The 15,378-nt window shown below is 40.4% G+C and overlaps 1 protein-coding gene across 7 annotated transcripts; it reads right to left on the minus strand.

Annotated features, from left to right (window-relative positions):
• Positions 1-633: 633 nt before the first annotated feature.
• TLR2 (toll like receptor 2) lies at positions 634-15,339 on the minus strand. Of its 7 annotated transcripts, none has more exons than XR_009968271.1 (5): positions 14,627-14,761; positions 14,215-14,396; positions 12,673-12,740; positions 3,670-3,737; positions 634-1,538 (listed from the first exon to the last, which is right to left on the minus strand). XR_009968271.1 is itself a non-coding variant. In XM_062637476.1 (5 exons), exon 5 carries the CDS (start codon positions 10,718-10,720, stop codon positions 8,369-8,371), a length of 2,352 nt encoding a protein of 783 aa, XP_062493460.1. In that variant the 5' UTR covers positions 10,721-10,728; positions 12,361-12,504; positions 12,673-12,740; positions 14,215-14,396; positions 14,627-14,743; the 3' UTR covers positions 8,338-8,368. The 7 variants fall into 7 exon arrangements, 5 of the variants coding, with proteins under 5 accessions (XP_062493460.1, XP_062493459.1, XP_062493458.1 ...); XM_062637476.1 differs by lacking the exons at positions 634-1,538; positions 3,670-3,737 and adding exons at positions 8,338-10,728; positions 12,361-12,504 and having other exon boundaries at positions 14,627-14,743; XR_009968270.1 differs by lacking the exon at positions 634-1,538 and having other exon boundaries at positions 2,011-3,737; positions 14,627-14,759.
• Positions 15,340-15,378: the final 39 nt, after the last annotated feature.

Below are 15,378 nucleotides of genomic sequence, written 5' to 3' on the forward strand. Positions count from 1 at the left end.
GCAGGATAATGTTATTCTAGGGTCAAAGGCCCTCCTGTGTCAGATGCTGTACAAGTCACATTTTTTACATGAGTTTTACAGTTTAGCAATCTTTTAAGCAAACCTAACCATGCAAAATGGAGCTGTAGGAAGTCATTACTTTGAAATGCCTGTCTCAAATTTGTCAACAGCTAGTCACGCTGCTGCAGATGTGGGTTGTTCCTCTTTATTTCACCATCAGACTCTACTGGTGTAGATCCCTGTCCATCTGTGGAATGTTCTCAGTTATCCCAGTTTACATCACTTTCAGAGCAACCTGCAAGCCTTTCTTGGGAAGATCACAACAGTACATCCTTTTTTTATTGTTTTTGCCTTAGTTTTGGGTGGGGGTTTTTTGATATTGTTTTTAAAGGAAAGCTGTAGGAGAAGAGCAAATAAGAATCTCCCTGGAACAAATCTTCATAGATTACAAAAAGGGCCATTAGCAATTATCAAACATGACATGCAAATGAAAAAGACTTAAACAAGAGTTAAAATTAAATTCATTCCATCAGTTTTATTTCAGTTTTTCATTCTTCACACTCTTAGCACCAGCAGTCATTCCAGGTGTTATTTAGCCTGATAGCTCAATTTGGTATACATACCAAATTTCTCCAGTCTTCTGAAATTCTGCCTCTCTACCCTGGACTCACAAAGACAATTATTAATGCTTCAGATGCTGTTTCTGCTAACTTTTAAGTATTTTAAATAAAATTCATTGGTGGTATACTGGCTCGACTATATCTAAATTTTCTCAGTTTCTTTTCACCTGCTCTTATTCTGCTCTGTCCTACATCTTCCTCCTTCAGAATTCCCAACTGTTAGTTTTAATTATGTTAGCAATCTGTTCACAATTACCTTTTCTTGTGAAGCCTTAGGGGAAAAAAAAAAAAAAAAAGGCTTTGGTTGTTTCTCTTTTCCCTGAACTTTTTCATTTTTATTCATGTTTAAGTAAGCAAGAAATAGAGAAGTGTAAAACTTGCATTATATTTATATGAATACTTCAGCAGAAGCTATGTATATGGCATTTTATGTCACTCTAAAAAATACTTAAGGTCTTGAGCAGTCTTTTTTTATCTTATCCACAGGTTGGTCTACAAATGTTTCCTCCTGATCTATAAACTGATTTATGCATTTGGAATTCTGGATTATCTAGCCATAATGTTTGGATTTCAACACAATGTTTGGATTTATTTTCTAGGTTGGTATCTTCACTTAAAATTGGGATTTGCAACTGTTATAATTTCCTATTCAATAGATTTTTCTTCTTCTGCTCCAGGCGGATCTCTTCACCACCCACTTCAACATCTGAAATCCCTTTTACGTTGTGTAGCTGTAGATTCTCTCACTTCTTGATTTTTATAGCCACATAGTTGTTCTGAAGTCTGATATTTAGTCATTTTACAACTTGTGCTTCTGGTGTGAAGAGAGGAGGGGAAAAACTTAAAAATTCATACATGTGTTCACTCATTTAATCCCCTAATTTAACTAAACTAATCCTCACTTCTTCATTTATGTACCTGGAGGAGATGAGACATAAAAACGCTTGACATAAACAACAAAAATAGATGAGCGCATTCATACCAAAACCACATTCTAATTCTTTTTGAAAATTATGATTTCCCACTCTACTAGGCTATAATGTTGCTAGGGGGTTCTCCTCTTTTTATTTTGACTATTGCCAAAGACAATCCTGTACTCTTGATCCCGCTGAAATTTTTGCCTGGGTAGAATTTGGATTTTCTTTATGTTTGTCCAGAATTCCTGTCTGACAAATAGCCCAGCCAGAGCTACTGTGCTGGACCCTGTTTGAGGTACAGTCTGACCAGAAGTTCCAGGAATTCATCAACAGTGTGTTGATCAACTACATAATACATCTGCTATAAGTCCAACACATCTTGGAGCTATTGGAGATATTGCACATAAATGAATCAGTTGTTCCATTAAGTGTCAGATTTATTGCTGTATGTTGTATAGTTGATTAACTCTGATGGAAAATTCTGGGCAGAAACTTAACAGTTTTGTGTTACCGATACCATTAAGCTTTATTCAGCTGAGGTGTTTTATTTAACCAGCTAAATGCCCCCACCAGTGTATTTCAAAGATATCACTACAAAATCTGTTAGCTCTATTTTAAAGGTTTTCAGTTAGTGTCCTATTGCAGCAGAAATGATGAGTCTTTCTTAATGTTTAGAAGCTCTATTTTTATGAGTATTTGGTAGCCAGATTTCAATCTTCCAAGACCTGTAACACATATAATCTAGGAGAGGTGGCAAGAGATGTTTGTTAACATTTTTGCAGACTCTATTGGACTGGGGTTCTGAGGGGATAATGGGTTAAACACAGCTTGATGAAATTTAGCAAAGATTTTATTCAGGAGAACAGTGGGCTCTTTCAGATACTGCCTTATTTAGATTTGGCTGATCTCATTACTTCTGCAAAACAATTACATCTATCTAATTGTTCTGTATAATAAGACTCTAAGAAAAGTCCCTTTCTGTAAGAAAATGTGTCAGTTTGGCCTTCCTATAAACAGAGCTAAGTAGTTATGACTCCAAAAGCAGTTCATAGCCTACTTTCAATGTTGCTTACCATGAAGCATATTGATGCTTCCAAGTATGAGTGTGTCTGCTGCTGCAAGAGAAAACGAAACTAAACCTGCAGTTTGAAGGAAGCAGGAGCTACCTGGAGTAAAAAAAAAAAACATTGTTGATATTTTATTCTGACAATTTGGACAAGAACAGACCCACCTGAGTACTCTTTTGTAGATTTATGAATGAATCAAGTCTGATGGCTCCATGGATTTTGCTGTGTCACTGTTTCTTATGGGCTGTACTATGGAGTGATGGAAAGAGACTTGGCAGAGATTTGTTCTGACTACATGGCTTACACCGTTTCTCTAAGTGCTGAGGGTCACCATCCTGAAAACCACTTGGAAGGTCTGGAAGTGAGCTGTTGAATCTCTTGTGCCTCTGGGCTCATGAGACTGAGTTCTACTGGATACTTTTGCAGTAGATTAACCTTGCTTTTCATGAGGAGAGCTGTTTTTGTACCACAGACAAACTGCTGAGCTCCCTCATCAGTCTTATGATTAGAAGAATAGTCTTAATGAAGTAGTAACCAGCGACATATGCCAGTGTCTGATTTGGGGTTTTCAATAGGTGGGCCCCTATGTACAAGAGACTACATAATTTTCCATAGGAGTCAAGCTTCTTCCCCAAAGTTTGTGAAAGACTCTTCTTGCCCTTTCCTTTTTATAGCTCCTATCTTCCCTTTCCAAATAAAGCGATTATCTCAGCACAAATCTCTTATGTCGCAGTTACTTAAAATCAAGCAGACTGTTGCTGAATTTTTTTGCATCAGCACTAAGATTTTATTTTGTGTGCATCCTGGCAGTAGTAAACTGAGACAACTGTAGCCATTTCTGTGTTGCCCTTATCTCTGGCAGCATTTAAAATGTATTTATGCACCCTTGACTTTAAGCAAATATTTTGTTGTTCTTTGGCTTCTTTTTTCCTGTAAATTTGATCTTGACAGTTTTACATCATCAGTGGCATACCAACAAGGAATTTGTCCAGTGACATCTGTGCAGTCTGTGGGCAGAAAATTCTTGTGGGTATAAATGAAGAAGGGATTATTGAAAATACCTACCAGCTGTCCTGTAATCATGTGTATCTTTTCCATGTAATTATGGAACACTTGTTTTCTCCTCTTTTATACTGCATTAAAAAAATAGTAACAGCAGCAATAAATACTAAGAAAAAAAAAAAAAAGGAACCAAAACCACATTCAGAAACAACGTAGCAGAAAAATAAAAATAGGAGCATGAAATATATTTCAGTTCTGTGACACAAGTTGAATCCATGCAGCTTTTTGACAGATGAACTGATGCAAAAGTGTCCATAAGACCAAAGTTTGTATCCTACTTCTGCCTTCCAGGTACTTTGTGTGCAGCCGGTGTGGGTGTGCTTGGCAGTATGTTAGATTAGGCATGCTGACCCAGTGGTCAGGTCTGCTAACCCAGACTCCCCCATACAGCAGAGGATTTCCCCCAGCTGCACCTGGGGCTGTGTTTGCTGGGTAAATTTTAAGGCAGATGTGGAACCTTTCTCAAACATGGCACGTACATACCCTGTGGCTGGACAGAAGATGCAGTGTCTCATACCTGGGGATACCAAACAGCTCATCACTTTGTATTCCAGAAATTAAAGTGAAAGGTATCACATATGTGTTGGAACAATATTACTAATAACCCCCTTTTGCAGTTCATAAAAGTATCCTGGCTTCTTGCAAGCTGGAAAATATGAATACCAGTCTAGATGTTCAGGACATTGGATTTAACTTCAAAATAATTCCAAATGTTTTAAGTAAATTGAAATTGCTCGGTTATAAAATAAAGCAGTATCCATAATCAGTCATTAAAATAGTCTGTTGATGGTTTGACTAGGTTTGCAGATGTAAGCACTGGACCTTCTTTATATTTGAAAGAACTTTTAACTATACACCTGATCTCAGGTTTCATGAATCCTACATCCATGGCTGGTGCCTTGTTGGCAAGGACCAGGCTTGCCCATACTGCCTTAAGAAAGTTAATTCAAAGAGAATGTTAAGTAACCCATACGCTCTCCCTAGCAAGTGCTTTTGATTTGGATTTTCTAAACTGTAGCCTGATTATTTACTAATTCTTGTTTTGATCTGCAGTGAAAGGATGAGATGGCCACATTAAATAGGTCAAAACCCAATTATTATTAAGGAACAATTACATTTAGGGAAGATGATAGTTATGTTTGGCTTTCTCTTATCTAAGACCCCAAGCAAGCTAGGAAAAGTCCATATATTTCTTCCTTCTTGATTTTAAGACATCCGGAAATCATTTTTATAATGAGAGGAACATTTTAAAGAATGTAAATCACTATTTTAGAAAGACCATGCAGTGGATTTTGCTCTTTAATGAAATAACAAAATTGATATAATCCCCTTTCAGAACAAGTGCTGGTTTCCCTGTCTTCTCTTAGTAGTTAGTAAACAACATTTTTTTCTTTAGTAAATGAAATCATAGTTGAAGATCTGCTGCTGCCGCTGAAGATACCTGCTCAAGTAGAAGCAAAGTTTGGCTTGCTTTTTTGAAGCCTATTTTAACCATTTATAGGGAGGATATTTAATTTCAACCTGACCCCTATTAAAAAAAAAAAAAAGTAAATTAGAAATGTTGAAAGCATTTCAAAATTTTAATCCTTTTTCTTTGATTCTGGCTAAGAAAAAGACTAAGATTTACCTATTGCTGCATTTTTTCTGCAGACTGCTTAACAAAAGAGTAGGTGAGAACACATATATATTGTATAGACAACTTTTGGACTGGCTCTGCTACCTGGTGGCTTGGCAACCAGATGTTATAAGCCTCATCCAAGACATTAGTTACTCGTTGGGTCTAGAATAGGACTCAGATTATTAATCAGAATGCAAAGTGTTGGATATTTACTGGTCTATAATGATATGTATATTCTGTACGTAATTTTAAAAGACTAGAAAAAATAGCAGTTGGTTGAACTCTAGTGTGCTATACACCCTTTTGCAAGACAGTGCCTCTTTTTGTATTACAGCAAGGCTGTTCAGCATGCTACTAAAGCATTTCTTTAATTTACTCAAAATAAGAATTAAAAGAAATTTCTGCCAAAAGGCCCAACTCTTAATAAACAGCTTCTCAAACACAAACAAAAAGAACAACCAGATCAAAATGGATGCGTACGTCTTGCCGCTTAGCAGCTGAATGATTGACATCTATACTACTCTGGGCACACTGTGGGGAACTGAAACGCATGATGTTTATCCAAGAATGGTGAGTTCTTCTTAGGAAGTAGAGAAGCTGGTCTTAAAAGGTAATTAGCCTAGCTGAAGTAGCTTTGGAACTCAAATGAAATATGGTCAATATACCAACAATCTTTACATTGTTATTAGAAATAAGAGATAAAGATTTAATTTACACTTCAATATATAGATGAGAATAAAGCAGAGACCACACAAAGCCATCTACTGATGAAGGTAAGTTTTGGATACTAGAAGTAGAAAAAGCTGCAACTAAAAATGTTAATTAAATGAAATAAAGAGCAGAACTAAAGTATATCAAAAGCAGATGGCTTTGTTTATTCAGATGAAGTAGCAAACTTAATAATTCTTACAATGTGTCATGCTTGTATTCATATATGCAAAAATTCACATAAATAAATCATTTGTGTTACACAGACAGAGTTGCCCAGCTGTGGGTGTAATGGAAGAATGTTTGTCCTCAGCTTTCTCAATGGCGAGCAAGGACAGGGGGACTTCAGCTCTCACTGACATGATGGCTCTGAGGAGAATTTCCAAAAAGCATTAATACAATAGGTAATTAGCTGTGAGATGAGACTTTCAATGTACCAATTCAACTACAAGTATTGAGGTGTTTAAACAGAGATTTTATATGCATTAGATGCCCAAGACCAAACACAACAATAAAACACTAACTTCGATGCTATCTTATCGTGGATATAACCAAACGCTGTAGGCAATTGCATGTGAAGGGTTTTAAGGTCTGCTTCTCTATATGCCTGGAAATTCCCTACACTTTGTGTAAGCACTGTACTGATCTGGAAGTTAGTTGTCCCTCTGGCCTACCAGACTCAAGATGTTAGGATTCTTCTGAAATTTCCTCTGGCTGCAAGGCAGCATCACCTAAGATACTCCTTTCTTTCTAAATCACCTCTGAAGGAAGAGCTTAATGCCAGTGTTTCCCATTTGTTCCACTTTTCCAGCAGTTAGAGGCCTTGTCCCAGTAATCTAGAGAAAACATGGGTCCACCAGACAGCAAACATGATATCTGCTCTTTACCTTCCTCACTATGTCCTCTCTTCATTTATAGAGACAAGAGGTAGGAAACACCATATTCGTGCCTGTGCTAAGGCTGCTGATCAGAGAAAGGAATAACGGTGTTAAATTGAAAGACTACATACATATTAGTGTTTCCCATATTCTAGATGAGAATAGCTTAAACTCCATTTGAAAAAGTCAAAAGAGTATTTGGACAATACTCTGAAACACCTATTACCACATATGGCACAGTGGAACTAGAGAAAAATCATCCTCCGTAGGCATCTTTCATCAAGAAAGTTGTCTGCCATGGAACATATATGCTACAACAGCCAAACCCACAGTGTGAAAGTGTGTTTTTACAATAAGCCTTGCAGACGTGATGCTCTGGAGATCTGGACATTTAACTCATGGCGATTGTGAAATGCTTCTGAGAATCAGTCCTTAGATCCACAAACTGGTATAGCTAGGACAAAAACCTGTGCTGCATAAACTGACATTTATTGCATTTGATTATAAGTGGTTTGCACAAAGAATGCAGAAAACCCCTTGGTTAGGCAGGCTCTCTTCGAAACCTTTTACAAAGATAGAGATATATAAACTACATAGCTGGATACATAAATGACTTTTCATCATTAAATATTTAAATGAAACAGCTTTTGCTAACACTGTTGATTAACATGTGTAAACAACTGTCATGCTTTAACCCCAGACAGTATCTGAGCACTACACAACTGCTTCCTCACTTACCCCACAGTGGAATGGGGCAGAGAAATAAGTAGGGTAAAAGTGAGAAAATTCATAGGTTGAGATAAAGACCGTTCAATTGGTAAGATAAAAGCTGCATGCATGAAAAGCAAACCAAGGAATTTGTTCACCAGTTCCTGTTAGCAGGTAGACGTTTAGCCATTTCCAAGACAGCAGGGCTCCATCAAACTTAACAGTTACTTGGGAAGACAAACACCTTAACTCCAAATGTCCTCCCTTCCTCCTTTTTTCTCACAACTTTTACTACCAAGCGTGACATTATATGGGATCAGACATCCTTTTGGTTGCCTGGGATCTGAGGTCCCACCTGTGTCCCCTCCCAGCATCTTGCACTCCCAGCCAACTCACTAGCAGGACAGAGTGAGAAACAGAAAAGGCCTTGATGCCGTGCAACATCTCTTCAGCAATAACTAAAACATCCCTGCATAATCATCACTGATTTTGTCACAAATCCAAACCACAGCAACAAAAGAGAAACTAGAAGGAATATTAACTCTATTCCAGACTGGATCAGCAAAACAATCCATGACCACAGCTATAATAAAAAAGTAATGTACATGGATACAAAAAGAAAGTAATAGAATTTATAGCATTATATATTATGTATATTATATATATAATATATATATTGTATATATTAGAAGCTCAGCCTTCAAATCTCAACATACAGATAGGTGATAAGATGAAACAGGAAACAAATCCAAAATATACTTGGAATTTAAGTATTCCTTAATGTCCCTCTCTAGGATTTTAGAGCTATTTTCAAATTAAACCAAAATATCGCCTGTTGCTCTTCTTCAAGAGGCCACTCCAGGTAGGTCTTGGTGTTCATGATCTTCCGCAGCTTGCAGAACCTCTTGGGAATCGCTTGACTCTGGATGGGCTCCAGAAGGATGAGAATCGCTGCGTCGTTGTTCTCATCAAAGAGGCGGAAGTGCGAGAAGTCCAGCTCATATTTGCACCACTCGCTCTGCACAAAGTGCTCGGACAGCACAAAGAGCGTTTTGTGGCTCTTCTCGATGGAGTCAATGATGTTGTCCACGATCCACTTCCCGGGCACAAAGTCCCGCTTGTGGAGGCAGAGCCGAAAGGGGGGACAGGCCTGCTCCAGCTCCCGCACCATGATGTTTTCCACCCAGTCCGAGTCATTCTCGCTGTAGGAGACAAAAGCATCATAGCAGAGGTCCTTTGGGGGAGCTCGCCGGGGCTTCCGCTTGGCTCGCAGCCATGCCCAGGTCATTCTCAGGTACCAGACCGTGTGGTACTTGTAGCCGACAGCCACGAGGGAGAGGATGGCCAGGAACACCAGGGTGCAGATCAACGACACCATGAGGGACTGGTGGCACTCCATCAGCGAGAGGTGCACGGCTCCAACCTGAGCCCCTCTCACTGCCAGGGGAGAGTCACACACGTAGCTCTGCGGCCACCCCACCAGCACCTGCGCTAGTCCTGCCTGCTGGTGGATGAAGGAGAGGAACTCACAGGAGCAGATGAAGTTGTTGTCGCCGGCGTCCAGCAGCTCCATGTGCTCGAAGGACTCGAGCTCTGCCTTGGAGAAACTGTTGAGCTTGTTTCCTCTGACCGACATGGCCACTAAGTTAGGGATGGGTGCTGCATCAGGCAAGGTCTTCAGCTGGTTTCTGGTGAGGTACAGCTCTTTCAGAAATGGGAGTCTCAGCCCAAACTCCTTCAGGTTGTTCACGCTAACATCCAATACTTCCAGCGTTGGGGGAATGCAAGTCGTTACCTTAGGAATTTGAGTTCTGGAGAGGTTTAAATATTTCAGGGTCTTTGGCCATTCACACACATCTGGAATATCACCAAAATTATTTTGGCTAATGTCTAGGAGAATTAGGTGTCTCAGATGAGACAAACTTTTACCCGTCATCCCTAAGTCACTCAATGAGTTCTGACTTAAATTTAGAATTTGCAGTGAGGGCCAACCACCCTGACACGCTGAGTGCTCCAAACTCTGGTCTCCAAGCAAATTCGAACTAAGGTCAAGATACTCTAATGATCGAAGGTGCTGTGAAACCCTGCATGGTACCAAAAAGACCTTGGTGTTTTCAACTGTGACTTTGGTAAGAAGACTTAGTAGACCTTCCACATCCTGAAGGTCTGTAAACAAATAGAATTGCTCTATAGACAATTTATCTATTGTTATAATTTTAATAGTCTGTGACTGATTTACATGAATTTGCATTTTCCATCGTCCAATTCCCATGAGTCTACAGTCTATAAACTCAACCTCCTCTAACTTTGGCATGTCTGCTATAATGCTGACAAACTCAGGAACAGTGGCATCTGTTATTAAGGTCTCTTTGAAAGAAATTTTGCTTGCAAAGGAGTGAGACATGACTCTCAATAGTTGTGTTTCAGCAGGTTCATTGAGGTCAATTTCTCTCACTTCTAACCAAGTGACAGAGTGCAGAAGGTCCCTGACAATTGCTGAGACTATGCTAATGTTTCTCACGTTTATGATCATGTGATTTATCTTCCTAATCAGCTCCAAACTTCCTGGCTCGTAATGACTGAGGTTGCCCCCGTCAATCCACAGCTTGTTAAGAAGCACAACGCCCTCAAAGTTCCCTTGCCTTATTGTGGAGAACCATGGGTTGCCCAGGTGGAGAGAGCTCAGGTTCCTCAGCTTAGAAAACAGGGGGCTTTGCCCCAGGTCTCTGTAGGAGCTGCCTTGCAGGTGGAGGTGCTGGAGTGAAAAGAGACGCTCAAACCACGCAGGGGACAAGTGAGCCAAGCTGTTATTTGACAAGTCCAAGAGCTCCAGTTTCCCAAGGGAGCGGAACGAATCCTCATCTATTGAGCTGATTTTGTTGGCCTGCAGCAGCAGGGCTCTCAGGTTCACAGCCTGCCGCAGGTCCTGGGAGTGGATGTGCTTTATCCTGTTGTGGGCCAGGTTTAACACTGTGGTTTTGGCTGTGAGCCCAGGTGGAATGAATTCCAAGCCCATGGAAGAGCAGTTGCAAATCTCAGTAGTATCACAGGAAGGACAAGTCTGCTTCATCTCTTGCTCTCTCGAGAGATTTACAGCTAAGACCATGTACATGGCCCACACTTGCCAGGTGTGTGTATTCATTATTTTGCCTTAAAATATAAAATACAGTCAGAGCAAATATAAGATGAATAGTTAGTTTTGGAGAATGTATGTTTTGGATTTATCTAATCCATAGCCTTTACTGTTCTCTCCAGTTGATTCTACTATAAATATATTTAACACTGTTCAGAGATTAAAGAGATTAGTCGAAACCAGGCATACTATACGCAAATATTCCAGAATTATTTATCAAAAGCTACACTCCTTGGATTTACTTTTTTTCCCCTGCGATTTCTAATTCCATGAGGACTATCAAATAAATTAACAGCTGCACAAATCTTTAGCTGATTCACCTCAACATCTGAATAATCACAACATTACTACTAACCTGATCCTTTGCCTGTTTAGGGTATAGTCCTCATACACCCCTCTTCAGCCCTGTCTTAGGCATTTTTCTTCTGAATTTGTGAGTATTATTTTGTGCATATAATTTTTTACTAATTCTAATCCCGGATATGTTAAGAAGAGTCAGCATCTTGCAAGAGACGGTGACATTCGCATTTAATATTCATATCAGGTATATGTCTAATCTCTATTCTGACAATAAGGAGAAGAATATGCTTCAGTCCGCTTCCTCATTTTATCTGCCTTAGGCTATTCTGTTTGTAAATGTGCTAGGAGCAGGGAGAGAAATATTTGCCTGGATGTCTGTGTGGGCCATTATTATCATGTTGACAACAGTGCAATACTTGCTAATGAAACATAAGCTGGGAAAGCTGACCATTGTAGCTTACTGACTCTTAGCTCTTCCTTTTTACTGACAGACTTCTCTGCCAGTGGCTTTTTCTGCTTTGGGTATCTGTGGCAGGGAGGAAGTCAGGCCAAGTCATGAGAAAGAGCCAGGGGCATTTGGAGCCTCCTGCAGATCAGATCAGCTGGACTAGATCAGCTTTTTCCAGGCCCACAGCCTGTTCCTCGTCTGGACTGAAATTATTCAAGAGAAGCTGCACAGCTGTGGATCCTGTGTCACTTCTCTTTCCCGTCAGAGCCAGGCCTTTCATAGTACTGATTTGCCATGGCATTTTGTGTTACAGAGCTTGCTGCATATCCAGTCTGTCCTTACTCCTGGCGAGGTGACTTTAGTTCTTCTGTCTCTCTGAGGAGTTGGAAAAACAATTCTTGAAGCCTGAATCCCCTTCAAAACCCTTATTACATATTGAATTATAACCCTTTTTTGTTTATGCTTTCCTGACATGGATCAAGGAGCACTTTTGAAACTTTACTTTTTCCAGCATGTCACAAATCCCTCCATTTCTGTAGGTATCTTACTTAAGAAGGTGAAGAGTGAGCTGACCCCAAAGAAGACAATGAACAGGTTCCCAAAGATCACAGTGGGCTCTGTATAATCAGGTTAGATTGATTGAGAAGTACTTTCTCTCTCAGTCGCCACACTAACACTCTGTGCAAAGACCTACTGTCCTTTGAATTCATGCTCTAATTTGCTGTACAATAGCTGACCCATGCAGACAAGTTCATGCGGACAAGTTCTTCTAGTTACATTATTTTTAGCCAGAGTTGCTTAAAATCATTCAGGAGGGGCAGAATTAGCTGAGATTGTTCAGGCATATAGGAGAGGAGGAAAACTTGTGGATAATTTTTCTAATCATTCCATCTCTTCTCACCTGCAGGACTATAAACATTTTGACCTCTTGTGTTATTTTCCTTTAATCTCTGTCTCTCCCTGATGTAGAGCTTTGTGTCTTGAAGGACACAATCCTCTCATCCATCTTTAGATGCCCACAGCTGAGCTAGTCAACCACCGTGTCCTCCAACTTTTAGGGGCAATTCACATCATGTCTCTTGGACATCCACACTAAGATGGGATGACCCCAAGAGAAATTACTGACTTAAAATGGAGCACCAAAGTTTAGATACTTAGATATTTGTCCATGTGAATCCCACCAAAACAAACTGTGGTCTGTATTTACACTCACCTCTTGTACAGCTGAGACTTTTCTATGGGGCTTTTCTGGTCTTGCAGGTCTGGCTGGTTAATACAGTGCTGTAGGCCATAGGAACAAAGCTGTGAGTAAGATGAGTTTCAAAAGCGACAAATTTAAGTGGCGTTTTTGAAGTTGCCATCTAAAAGATTACTGTTTGGAAAAGAAACAACCAGGCAACGTGGTCAATCAAAATCTATCTATAGGTAGGTTATTTACAGATGGAAAATTAGCAGCACAGAAGGGAACTGGGCAGGTACTGAGAAGGAAGTATTCTCTTTCCCTTCTCATTAATGTCTAATAGTTCATCTTAAGACCCTGACTTAGAGAATTTTTCAGGCTTCTCTGCACCCACTCAGAAATATAGTCCCAATCCACAATATCATTGCCCTACCAAGAAATCATTTTTCCCTGTTGCACTGGGAGGAAAAAAAGCCACATAGGAGCTGAAATGCAGCTAAAAATATGGAAACTTGCATAGATGCCTTTATGCCATAAGGCACTGTGATGAACTACACATTCAAATTGTGTCTGGATTATGGACAAATAGTCTGAGCCACCAGACATGCTCAGGATTATTTTCCCTGGCCCAGGCGAGTAGAAGTATTTGAGGAAATATGCACATAAACAGAACCATGAGTGCCAACAAAATGAGGTTGTATAAATGCTAACAAATGCTAAAAGCTAGTGTAACTGCTAAAATTAAGCATGCCAACAGTGTGCAAATTGATTCTAGCTTGGCAAACACTAGCAAGTTAAATGAGAGGTGATAAATTTGAGCAATGCTATGGATTCTGCAGTGTCAGTAGTTGGTGAAGGGATTGATTCACAGGCAGACTTGGGGAAGATGCTGCTTTCCACTTGACTGTGTGTGGATTTCACATATCCTAGCTATCGCCCACAGCATTGCCTTAATCATGTGTCTGTGTATACACACACACACATATATAAGCATGCCTCTTCTTGTTTCTGATATAGAGGGTATGCAACAGGGCAGTTAGGTGGGGAGACAGTTGATTCCACTGTCCTGAAGCCATTGCTCAATGAGCCCTTTTCTGGCTGAATTCCTAAAACAAACACAGCCCATCTTCACACCCAGCCTTCGCAGGGCAGCCGGTATCGACACACAAGTGGGACAACACCCTAAGCACATACAAGGCACCCTCCCACAAGGAAACTGAGCAAGAAAGGGGAGCTATCTCTCCCCTTTCCCGAAGAACATTGCTCCCATCAGCATGTCTCAGCTCTCCTGGCTCTCCTTCCTTTTGCTGCCTGCCTGCCACGCAGCCATGCCAGCTGCCTGCAATTGCATGTGCCAGCTCCACTTCTGCTGGCAGCCAGAAATCCCTCCCTCCCCTGCACTCCTGCAGGTGCTGGCCCCTGCCTGGCAGCCCCAGATACCCTGAATCTCCCATGTAGAAGAAGATGACTCGGGGCAGAGATTATATAGCCTCTTCCCAGTGCTCCCTCCTTGTTTCTGCTCTAGCTCCACTCTCTTTCTGTGCGTCTCCAGCTTCCACCCACCTGCAAACTCACCTCTGTGCAGAAAAGATTCCCAAAGATGCCAGATCCAGCTCCAGTGCCTGCATGCTGGTGAACCTATGTCACATTTCATCTCTCTCTTGCTCTTCACCCAGCTTCCTCCCACGCTGGTGTTTCCTTCCCACTTCACTGATCAGCCTTGGTGATGCAAGCAAGGGAATTCCCACATGGGGGCTCTGATTGACAGAACAGTAACACTATCAGTCCTTTTAAATGTGCCAACTCATAACAATGAACTTATAGTAAGGGCATACTGTGTGAAAGCCAAGGCTTCTCTTACCTCTCTCTCTGACCCTCTCTTTGAAACGACTAGCAAGACATGTTTTCCTCCTTACCTCTAGGCACTCAGACTCCTAATCTGTTTTATCACTGCTCAGTGTTTGCTGTTATAGCATTTGCTCATCACTTACCTGGAGTTCAGCCTGGATTAGCCCATGAGCTATTCTTCTCCAAGAGAGTATATAGATCAGTTCTTTTGTAGCAGACTTTAGACTAACCCTACAAATATCATTATAACAGGAAAGTAGAACTGAAAGTGGTGCTTGGAGCCTACACCCAGAGAAACCACCGTCTCATGTGTGTATTTACGTATAACATACACAGAGGAGTGGGAATATATACATATGCATTAGCACATACACAGATACACATATATATGAGCATGTACAACTTTTAGACATGTGTGTATAAGCAAATTTCCCCTTTTTTCAAATACTCATCCTATACAGCAATGGTTTAGTATTTCAGTACAAAATAATTGTGTGTATAAAGTTTAATCAAGACTCATTTAGGCTCTCCTGCACTTAAACTCTCGCAACACAAGCAAAGGGGAGCATGGAAGAGCCAAGTTAAAGAAACCCACACCTAACTTTATCCCCTGAGAGACAAGTTTCCACAAAAACCTCTAAAACGCAAGAAACGCACAACTGTGACTCATGGCACACAGGGTGACATCAGCTATCTTAATATAAACATCTGTATCTACCTGCTTGTAATTGGTGAAGAGCAATACAGTAGTTCCAAGACATACCTCATACTGAAGTAGAAAGATAAACTATCTCTTATCAGTGTGATTTTCTTTCCTGGTTATAAAGAAAGCTAAGTAGAGCTGTAAGGGGTGCTTGGCCCAATGATTACTCAAATGTGCTGTGCAAAGTA

Source organism: Pezoporus occidentalis, unplaced genomic scaffold (assembly GCF_034315485.1).
Source record: "Pezoporus occidentalis ecotype Australia unplaced genomic scaffold, CSIRO_AGI_Poc_V1 ctg53, whole genome shotgun sequence".
Classification (NCBI taxonomy): Eukaryota; Metazoa; Chordata; class Aves; order Psittaciformes; family Psittacidae; genus Pezoporus; species Pezoporus occidentalis.

What these genes read in the sequence shown, in the direction of transcription:
- TLR2 (XM_062637474.1), bottom strand. Translation starts at nt 14,293, where the DNA reads ATGAAATGTGACATAGGTTCACCAGCATGCAGGCACTGGAGCTGGATC. An exon ending in GGAATCTTTTCTGCACAGAG is followed by an intron (nt 10,729 to 14,214) that starts GTGAGTTTGCAG and finishes TTATATTTTAAG; the next exon opens with GCAAAATAATGAATACACAC.